Genomic DNA, 10,784 nt, shown 5'->3' with positions numbered 1-10,784 from the left:
ATTTTTTAGAATTTTTTCTTAAATGCAGTTATCCTTAAATCAGTCTTTTCTATCTATAGCAAAACAAGTCAACTCTCTACAACCAAGCGTTTAGATTTTAGCCCAAATTTCATCTTTGCGTTTTACCCCTGTTTACCCTATTAAATGACGGAATTTTCAAAAATCCTTCATTTCTATTAAACCTTAGGTTATTATCACGTCAAAAAAAAAAAAAAAAATTTTTGGACATTTTGAAAATATTTTTTTTTTAATTGAAAAATTATTTTGATCACAGATCGATAAAATTTTTTCGATTAATAGTAATGGCATCCCAATTTAGTTTGTAAAAAATATTCAAAATTTTTGATTGATATTAATCGGGTTGGGTTCAAGCTCTGCCGGTGCCAAAAAATGTTTTTTTCCAAATTCTGTTTTCCAAAATTCTTCTTTCAAATTCTGCTTTTCATAGTTCTGTTTTACGAATTTCTGAAAAAAAAGGGTTTGGAAAATGTTAAAAAGGGCAAGCTTTTAAACAGTTAACCAAACACTTTTTTAATTTTTTTTGCAGAATTTTATAAAAAACATCCTTTCACTTATTCAAGCAGTGTTTTAAATTATTAACTTTTTTATTATTTTATGTAAGATACATATGTATTTTGGAAAAAAAAAAATTTAAATTTGTTTATTTCATATAAAAAATTAATATTCAAAAAAAAATGTTGGCAGAATTTTAAAAATCAAAATTTTGAAAGATAAAAAAAGAAAAAGTAGAATTTTGAAAACAAGATTTGAAATCATACAAAACCTATTTAAAAAAATACAGTTCCAGATAATTTATTATTTTTTTTTAAATATTCTTTTTGTACAAGAAATTGAAAAACCGGTTTTCAAACGTTGCTTCATTAATGAAAGTTCTGTATTTCAAAATTTTACTTTTTTCTATTATGTCTTTCGATATTCTGCTTTTTAGAACTCTTCTCTCTGCTTTTAAAAATTCTGCCATCACATAACAATTTTCAAAACTGTGCTTACTAATCAAAAATACACATAAGTAACGTAATTCAAGTTTACTACTTTCCGTTGTTTATTTGATAAACTAAAACCAAAAAACGGTTTACTTTTTTTTGAAAATAGATACCTACTTATTCAACAATAAAATCAATTTTCTAATCTTTTTAAATGAATAATAGACCAGTGCCGATGCCTTCAAAAACATTAAAAAGTACAAAAAAACCATAGTAGAATGAAACCCATTGGAAAAGGAGGTGAATATGATGAAAATTAACGGAAAAATAAATTACGGGTGAGCCGAGTTCGGGAAGTGGGTTGGTTGAGTTTTTAATGGAAAAAAATGGTATATCTGGATTTCCGGCAAAACTACAAATCCTATAGAAAAAAGTTGTACGGCAAAGTTGTATTTTTTCACATAACCTCAAAACTTATGTGAAAAATTCAAAAAACCGAGTTTTTGGTTTTTTATTTTTATCTTTTTCAAAAAAAAAATTTTTTCTACGAAATTTGGTGAAAACTTACCTTATTATGTCCCAAATACACTGTAATTTATTTGATTTAAAATATTAATTTGTTTACCTTATTTTGACTTAATACCAAAAAAAACACCCTAATTTCAATCGAACATTCACGTGTCAAAATATCACCTTTTTTCAAAAAGTCGGTAGGCATTTCGTTCGTTAAAATGTCTATTTTCTGATGGTGTAAAAAAAAATTTACATTAGTATACTATAGAACATGTTCTCGTAAAATTCAAAAAATAAAAAAAGCTTGATTTCGAAAAAATTTTCTTATCATTGCTTACAATGTTGGCCTATTTATTCAAATTTACACTTTAATTACTCAAAAAACGTAAGATTTCATGTAACATTGATAAATCTTACGTATTTTGATTAATTAAAGTTTAAATTTGGATAAATAGGCCAAAATTGTAAACAATGATAAATGATCTTTTTATTACCTACAACTTTGCCATACAACTTTTTTCTATAGGATTTGTATTTGTAGTTTTGCAGGAAATCGAGATATACCATTTTTTACCATTAAAAACTCAACTCACCCACTTCCCGAACTCGGCTCACCCGTAATTTATTTTTCCTTTAATTTTCATCATATTCACCTCCTTTTCCAATGGGTTTCATTCTATTATGATTTTTTTGGTTTCAAAAATTATCGACCCTGGTCTATAAGTTTATGAAAAAGAAAGAAAAAAAACAATGAATATTAACAAATTGACAAAGTTATGAACTCACTTTGTTCAATATTTGGCAAAACAGAATTTTGAACAATAATAATAAATTTTGACCCCGACAGAAATTTGTTTAGGTTTTAATTAAATTTAATTTTAATTAAAAATAAAGCGCACAACAATATTAATTTAATTTTAATATTAATTGTATGAGTAATGTAAAAAAACATTACAAATTGTTTTTAAATAAAAAAAATTATTTTAAATCGTTTTAATCTTCAAACTGAAAAATTCCATTTCTTGTACAACAAAGAACTTTTGAAATTTTCAAAAATTGTAGAAACCGTTTTAATTGAATTGTGTAAAAAAAAATTGAAAAATTTTTCAAAAAAATATCAGGTACATGCTATTCTGAAAAATCAATTATTTGATTCATAAAAACAAATTAAAAAAAAATAATCAACCCCTTTTCAAAAAATTGATTTTTCAAAAAAAAAAAATGCCTATAGGTTTGCTACATTTTTTAAAAACTCAAAAAAATTTTATAAATTTTTCCTAAATTTACAAAGGGGTAGGTATTTTACAAAATTTTTTGTTGAAATCGGTTAGGTCGCTTATGAGAAAGTAAGAAATCAAGAAAACAGTTCTATGGCAGTTACCGTCAATAACGGTAAAAAAATATTTTTTTTTTATTTCAAAATCAGGACAAATACACATTTTTTTAAATTAAAATCGTTAAAGCAGTTTTTTGAAATAAAAACAAGCTTTTCCATTTCGGTCATATATGGCAAGTGCCATTAATTTATGCTCCTAAAAAAAAATAATTTTAATCTTTGAAATGCACTACCTACCTTGGTTTATTTTTCTGACCTATTAATTTTTTTTTTTTTTTTTCAAAAATACAAATCGATAAAAAGTATCTCTTTCAGAAGCTTTTTCGTATATGTACCTAAGTGAAAAACTATCTTGGCCATTTGTCTACTTTCCCCTAAAGTTGAAGCAAAGATTCAGGAGAACATTAGAACATCTGCTGGTTAAAGCTCGTTAAAAAAAAAAAAAAACAGCTTCCACTTTTCCTTTGAAACAATTTTTCTTACAGTGCACTATAGTGAGTATATACAGGTAGTTCAGTTTGGGTGAATTAAAAACATGACCACCAGTGTGGAACGCATACAACACCAACGGCAACTTCGATGTTAAATTCTATCTCACTCCCTTTATACCCATCATTCTCTCTCTCTCTTTCTCTTTATCTCCACAGAACATCCGTGTGCATTTTGGCTTTTGGTAAACACCGTGGTAGCAAACGATTCCGGAAGTATGAGCACCTTCATCCTGTTCTAGGTATATATCTATTTCTACATCACTGATATTGGCCCCATAAACCATCAAAACTCCTTCAGTTTCCCATAGTATACTCGCGGTAAATTTGTTTCGAACAGGAAACAAATATTGCATCTATAACGTTTTGGAAGGAGATTGTTTGTGTGTTTGCAACAAAATGCAACACACTAGAAAACATCACCGCACTATTACAACAAGACCACCTGCAGGCAAAAGTTAAAATGTGTGTTACTTGTTTCCTGCATGTTTCCTTGTGTGTCCTTTAAAGACTGGATAGGTACGAGTATGTTCAATGTTCATGTTCGAATTGTGCGAGTACAAACACAGAAGGTTGCGTATAAATGTGAAAATTAATCTCATATCAGGACTATGTTAGATAAATTTTTGTTTTTTTTTTTTTGCTGTGAGGATATTAATTTTTCATGATGGCCCAAAAATTTAACAATTGAACTAGACTTCTTTTAAAAAAAAGATACTTTCATATCATTTTTTGGTAGAAGGTATTTTAAAAATATTGTTTTATAAGACAATAATCGGGTGTGACTGTAGCGTTACCCTTATCTCCCTCCAACTTGACATTTTGAATTAATATCTTTAAGAAATTCGCACGCGACATCAATAAAATTTGTACTTGTACAATAATATTGACACAAATCTACGCAGTTTAGCTTGCAATAAATTAATTAAAATTTCAAGTACTTTTGGCATACAACACTTACCAGACAACTTACTCTTTAAAGTGTCCACTTGAGAACTTGAAATAAATCGAAAGAATATTTTTTGTTTTGTTTTGTTATTTTACACACCAAATTAAATTTTAAATCTTAACAATCCAGGTGTTAAAATATTTGATGTTCTTGAAATAAATTGTTATATGAACAAAATTTTATCATTAAATTTATACGTCTTTTATTTATAATACATATCATGAAATTTTTGAAATTGCAAGTAGTACAGATTTTTTCTATTTCAAAAAAATCAACTTAAAAAGCTTTAAAAATAGCCCAGATATAATATGTACTTTGTTTCTGTTTTTAATGAGACCATTGTATTTTCTTTGTATTTATCACGAATACCCGAAATCAAGAAAATCCATTATCCCACAAAAAAAAAATTCAAATTCTGCCAAAATATTTTAAAAGGAACAATTTGCGCAAATTTCAGGCAGTAGACAATTTTTCTTACTTTTCCTATCTTTTTATTTTCGGACTTTTTGTTTTTCTGGATTTTAAGTTTTCGATATTTTTGATTTTTGAGTTTTCGGGATTTTGAATTTTCTAAAAGTACGATTTTCGGGATTTCAGGTTTCTGGGATTCGGAATTTTCAAGAATTTGGGTTTTAAATTTTGATGGGTTTTTGATTTTTTGGTTTTCGGGGTTTTCAATTTTCTAGATTTTGGGTTTGCGGGGTTTCATTTTTCCGGGATTCAGAGTTTTCAAAATCTGGGTTTTAATTTTTCGGGATTTTTGTTTTTTTTGGGATGCCAGGTTTCCGGGATTCAAAATTTTCAGTAATCTGTTTTTTTAAATTTGCGGAGTTTTTAGGATTGTAGTTTTTCTTGATTTTAAATTTTCGAGATTTAGGGTTTTTGGATTTCAAGTTCTGGGACTCGGAATTTTTAGAACCTGGGTTTTCGGTATTTTGGGTTATCGGAATTTTAGGTTTTCTGGGTTATTGAATAATGAATTTTCTGGATATATGTACTTTATATGGATATATGTATACTTTTGGTGGGAAAATTTATTGTAAATGGTTAATGAAAGGGGAAAAATAAACTGCCCACAAACAAATTGGTGGGAAAGGGGTGGGTGGGAAGAAAAGTTGTGTGGGTGTCAAAAATCGTGGATTTTTACAATTTCTGTCAAAAGTAGACTTCCTATTGAAAAAAGTCAAAGGCAAAAGTTGTAGATAGTAAAAATGTCTACAACTTTTTCTTATATCATTTTTTTATATAACCTCAAAATTATTGAGAAAAATGCAAAAATACGATTTTTTTTAATTCTATTTTTTCTGCCCTTTACGATTTCACTAGTCAAAAAGATTTTTTTTTTATATATGTAAATCAAAGTATATTTTTCTAATGGTTTTTTGTGCTCTGAGCTCGAATCCGAAGTCAGAAAAATTCTATAACATCACGTTTTTGAGATATTACCATGCCAAAACATCACAAAAATAGTGTTTCGGACGTTCGAAATTTAATATCTCAAAACTGTTGCACTTTAGAGCTATTCTAATGGTAGATTCAAATTAAGAAGGTCAACGGCCATTAGAAAAGTTTAATTTGGTTTCTATAGAAAAATATTTCTCGCCAATATTACTGTCATTTACGGAAAAATCGATTTTTTATTATAAGTATAGTATAGTTTTTCCACACAATCTAAAATGAAAGGTTTTAATCCCGATAAAATCCAAACTTTTCAAAAATCAAAAATTTTTTCGCTAACTTTTTTGATTGAAAAATAGGCTATTTTTTCAAATTAAATTCGTCAAAAATCCAAACATTCTTTGCTCAAAAATCATTTAAAATAGATAGAAAACGTAACAAAGTAATTTTTAACCAAGTTTTTCTAAAATCCAACCATTTTTGTAAAAGATAAAAATAAAAAATAAAAAAATTGTATTTGTTTGTGGGGAATTTATTTTTCCCCTTTCATATACCATTTATCTTAAATTTTCCAACCACCCATATGCTGCTAATAATTTTGTTTTTTTTTTTTTCATTAAGTGTTGGTATATCAGTGCAAAAATAATTGCACGTGCAATAAGTTTTACTCGTGCCACTCATATTTCATGATGAACCTCTTCGTAAAATCAAGACTCAAGCCAGTATAAATCATCTATGGGGATATGTCACACGTTTAAAATACCACTTAACGTACTTTCGCGTAATCTCAAGTTGTCTGTATTAAAATGATAAAAATGTGTTGACAATGCACTAAAGACAATTGCCATTCAATTCAAAATAACAAAACCCACAAACAACAATTTTTGTCCTATATAAACTAAAAACCTTTAGTTAAATTTTTAGTCTTTGTAAAGAAATTTTATCCAGAGTTAGTTTATTTTTAAATCAAAAATGCGCGCCGCTTGTTTTGTATTGCTCATTGTAGCAGCAGTTGTTTCAGCTGATGTCAAATTGGGAGTCTATCCAGTACCTTATTCCGCTGATGTTGTTGAGGAGCCAGCTAAATTTAGTAACAGCGAGGAATTCATCAATGTTGTTGATTATTTGAATGAAAATGCTTCTGGCAATGATTTGTACGAAATCATTGAATGTTTCAATGATGCTCTTGATGATTTGGAAAATCAACCTGAAGGTCGTTCATTGAGCAGTATTGCTCATGAAATTTTTGAAGAAATCCCATGGTCCAAGATCAATTCATATGTTATGTCTAAATTGTCTTCAAATCCTAAATTCGCTAAGGTTTATGCTATTTTGAACGATCCTGAATTCAAGGACTTGTTGAACAAGGCTGTGGTAAGTTATAGTGATTTGAGAAATTTTGAACAAGATTGATTTACGTTTTTTTTTTCTAGAACTCTGTTGCTCTAAGGAACTACGTTAAGTCAGTTGAAGCCAATGGCTTCTCCTGGTCTACTTTTGCCAGCTTTGCATTGAAGGCTATTTGCGATACAGCTGTTGTATCACACCACGATTCATACTCTGAAGGAGTTTGCAAAGTATTGAAGAGCTTGTAAATTATTACATATTAATTGAGATTTGTGTGAATAAAGGTATCAGGGAACAAAATTTGGAGTTTTATTTCAATTAATGTTTCAATTTTTGACCAAAAATGAGTATTTGGAACATTTTAATAATAATAAACTAATTTCTGATCCAGGGTTTCAAAAATAATGTTTTTTTTTAATGCATTTGATTTCCATTACAAAAAAAAATAAAATCCACGACTGGGTTTGCACGTACTTGCTCTTTAGTAAAAATTACTCTAATGTTAAAGCTTTTCACTGAAAAAAATTAAGGAAAATTTAAAATTTGATATTTAAAAAAAAAAAAAAAATTCGAAATTTAAAAAAATAATTTTTTATATATAAAAATATTTTCTAACATTTTTCAAAAAAAAGTTGGTATGCCATATTTAAGAAAATAATATTCAAAGCATTAAAACGAAATTTCTATAAAATTCATCAACCCGTTTTCAAAAAATCGAATTTTCGAAAAAAAAATTTGAAATATTTTTTAAAAATCTAAAAATGTGTTTTTTGAAAAAATTTAAAAAATGTTTATATAACGTTTGTTTTGAAGTTTGTAAGCAAAAATTTTGGACGAAATCTGTTTTGTCGTTTAAGAAAAATTCATAAATCAAAAACACCGTTCTATGGCAGGTACCGTTAATAATGGTACAAAAAAAATATTTTTTTTTTTTTTCAAAGAAAGCTTTTTATGTTACTCTACACACAAAATTTTAATCAAAATCGTTAGAGCCTTTTTTGAAAAAAAGTAACTTTTCTATTTCCGTTATATCACAGGTACCGTTTGTTTTGGTCCTAAAAAAAATTTCACTTTGTCCTCTAGGGAATCATCCAAAACTGTTAACAACTAAGTTTGAAGAAAATCGTTCCATTAGCTTAGGCTGTAGCTTGAGGTACACACAGACAGACAGAATTGCCGGACAATTTTTTTGTCATTCTCTATCATCGTAATGTCATGTAAAATTGTTATCTCGAGTTCGATATTTTTTTCGAATCCTTAACTTGCCCTATAATAGTACATATGCATATCACAAGTAAAAAAAAAAATTGAAAAAAAATTTATTGCTACTGAAAAATTGCATTAAAAAAAATTAATGCAAATAAAAATATTTTGCATTAAAAAAAAACTTTTGCAAACACAAACTAACTGAACTAAATATATGTTTTTATAATATATCGCCGAATTTCTTACAATTTTGGCTATTTGGACCATACATTAGGTTCAAATTATAGTCTCCAAAATTGTAAGAAAATCGACGAATATTTCAAAAAAAAAAAAAAAAATATTATTTAATGCACACATTTTGCATTGAATTTTTTTTTCTTCAATGCTGACAAATTTTTATTTGGACTACAAATTTTTTTAATGTACATTTTTTTCAGTAGCAATAAATATTTTTTAAATGCAAGTTTTTTTTATTTGCAACAAATATATTTTTTTTTATTTCAAATTTTTTTCGTCAATCATGTTTCTGATCTTTTTACAATTTTTTGACATTTTTAATAATTTAAATTCTTTTAATGTACGGACATTTGAGGTATCATTTGGAAGAATTGTGATTGGGGTGGATTCACCGTTCTTCCCAATTTTATTTATTATTATTTTTTTATTTTGAAATTATTGCGATTTCTCAATTTCTGTTGGCCAGAGAGAAAACATAGTATATGTATCAAATATTCAGCTTAAAAGGGGAAAGCACTTATACCTTACAATTTAATTAGATATTCAAAAACAGGTTCCGCAGTCACGGTATCACTAATTTTTGTCTTTTTAGTACCTCAAACTTTGATTATAAATTTATAATTACAATGTCCCAAACACACTATAGACACAAACTAATTAAAAGATCATCCTTTATTTTATAAGAATTTTCACCACAATTTTTAAGGATATTTATGTGTATGGGGATAAAAAATAAGAAAAGAAAATATGAAATCCTTTTCCTACTTTATGTTATAATATTTTGCCAATTACAACATCTCTTTTGCTCCCTCAACTCTCAAATTCTGTCTAATTAAAGGATCTATATACTAATCATGGTTTTCTCTTTCAAAAGCGAAAGAGAGCTATTGTAAAATTTTGCAAAGCAAATTGATTAATACGCGACAATAATCAGCTTTGTTGCATGAATTGGCAAAAAAAAATAAAAAAAAAAAAAATAAGAAGAAAATTCTTATACAAAAAAAACCTGTCGTTGTAGAGTTTTCCGCAAAAATAAAGAAAATAGAACTCAACCTATCCCCTTTTACTAATAATAATAACCTGACTTACCTGCTTTCTTCCTGAGATGTCGTCTTTCGAGACAAAATACTGATGCACACCTCAATCGTTGGGTGTCTTTGTCGCGTTTTTTTTTGTTTTTCGTTTATTTTGAAATATTCCAGGCTGTCTGGCTTATACCAATACAAAAAAAAGAGCAGCAAAAGAAAACATAAACTAAGGACTAAAGAAATCATATCCTTTTGTTCCTTTTATTTTCTGCCTGTGCTGCCTTACAACTACTTTATACTCCTGCCTGCTTGGATTCAACGGGAAGCAGCACATAGCTCTTCGAAGCATTAATTAGAAGTTTCAATTTCTTTTGCCCTCTCACACTCTCTTAAATTTCTCATATAAAACACAGTGATGACATCGACAACCACGATGCGACAACGACGACGACAACTTTGGTGGCACTTGATGCTCCAGAAGAAGGATATAATATTAAGGACACAAAATTAAAATGAACAAAAAAAAATTTAAACAAAAAAAAAAAAAAATAAACCACAAGCGCGACAGGAAGAAAAATAGATAATATACAAAAAAAAAAGTATGGTTGCGGGAGAGGAAACTTTACCAATTAATATTCATAAAAGATTAAGGCAGGTTCCATAGAAACATGGATTTTCTCATTTTCATAATCCCAAGTCCCAACCAACCAACAACACAAGAAGCTGTACAAGAAGCCAGGAAGAGTGGAAGAGGTCTTTTCAAGTTTCAAAAGGACTTTCTTGTAAAAGGATTTCTTCCTCGTCTGTTTTTTCGTTGTTTCTTTATAGGGAGACCTGCAATAATTTGCATTATAAAAAAAAATTAAATTTATGAAAATCAATTCAGGGCCAATGAATATAGTAAAAGGGCAAACCACACATATTTAACTTTTTTTTTTTTTGCTAGACAACATCAAGTAGGATCATTATTTTAGTTGCTCTGGGTAACAAAATTAAAATTTTATCACGCTACAAGACTCTTTTATCATGTTTTATGCCAAAACAAAATAAATCATAAGAAGAGGTTTAATTAAATCTGTCTTGTAAAATTTTGGGTCCTTACTTTTCAACGATTTAATGGTGATATTAACAACATCTAGAATTATGATCGTAATTCTAGAGCTTGTTTTTTTTTTTAAATTAAGCCCCTGGTTAAGTTCGTTAAAGCTTGAAGATGAAGCTATTGAATATGTCAGCAACGCTAGAAATCTCGGAATAGTTTTCAATCGCTTGCTCACATTAAATGATCATATTAACAGTGGAATTGATAAAGTATATGGTAGTCTTCGTGCTCTCCAA

The 10,784-nt window shown here is 28.0% G+C and overlaps 1 protein-coding gene across 1 annotated transcript; it reads left to right on the top strand.

Moving 5' to 3' along the window:
- Nucleotides 1-6,530: 6,530 nt before the first annotated feature.
- LOC129905701 (uncharacterized) lies at nucleotides 6,531-7,275 on the top strand. The gene is made up of 2 exons (XM_055981240.1): nucleotides 6,531-7,002; nucleotides 7,062-7,275. The coding sequence occupies exons 1-2, from the start codon at nucleotides 6,601-6,603 to the stop codon at nucleotides 7,221-7,223; spliced, it is 564 nt and encodes a 187-aa protein (XP_055837215.1). The 5' UTR covers nucleotides 6,531-6,600; the 3' UTR covers nucleotides 7,224-7,275.
- The last annotated feature ends 3,509 nt before the right edge of the window (nucleotides 7,276-10,784 follow it).

The sequence above is a fragment of the Episyrphus balteatus genome, chromosome 1, assembly GCF_945859705.1.
Source record: "Episyrphus balteatus chromosome 1, idEpiBalt1.1, whole genome shotgun sequence".
Classification (NCBI taxonomy): Eukaryota; Metazoa; Arthropoda; class Insecta; order Diptera; family Syrphidae; genus Episyrphus; species Episyrphus balteatus.
Note: the sequence above shows the minus strand (reverse complement) of the source record. Positions and strands in the feature narration are given on the sequence as shown.

Coding starts and splice junctions, on each gene's coding strand:
- LOC129905701 (XM_055981240.1), top strand. CDS start 6,601: ATGCGCGCCGCTTGTTTTGTATTGCTCATTGTAGCAGCAGTTGTTTCA. Junction 7,003..7,061: donor ACTTGTTGAACAAGGCTGTG/GTAAGTTATAGT, acceptor TTTTTTTTCTAG/AACTCTGTTGCTCTAAGGAA.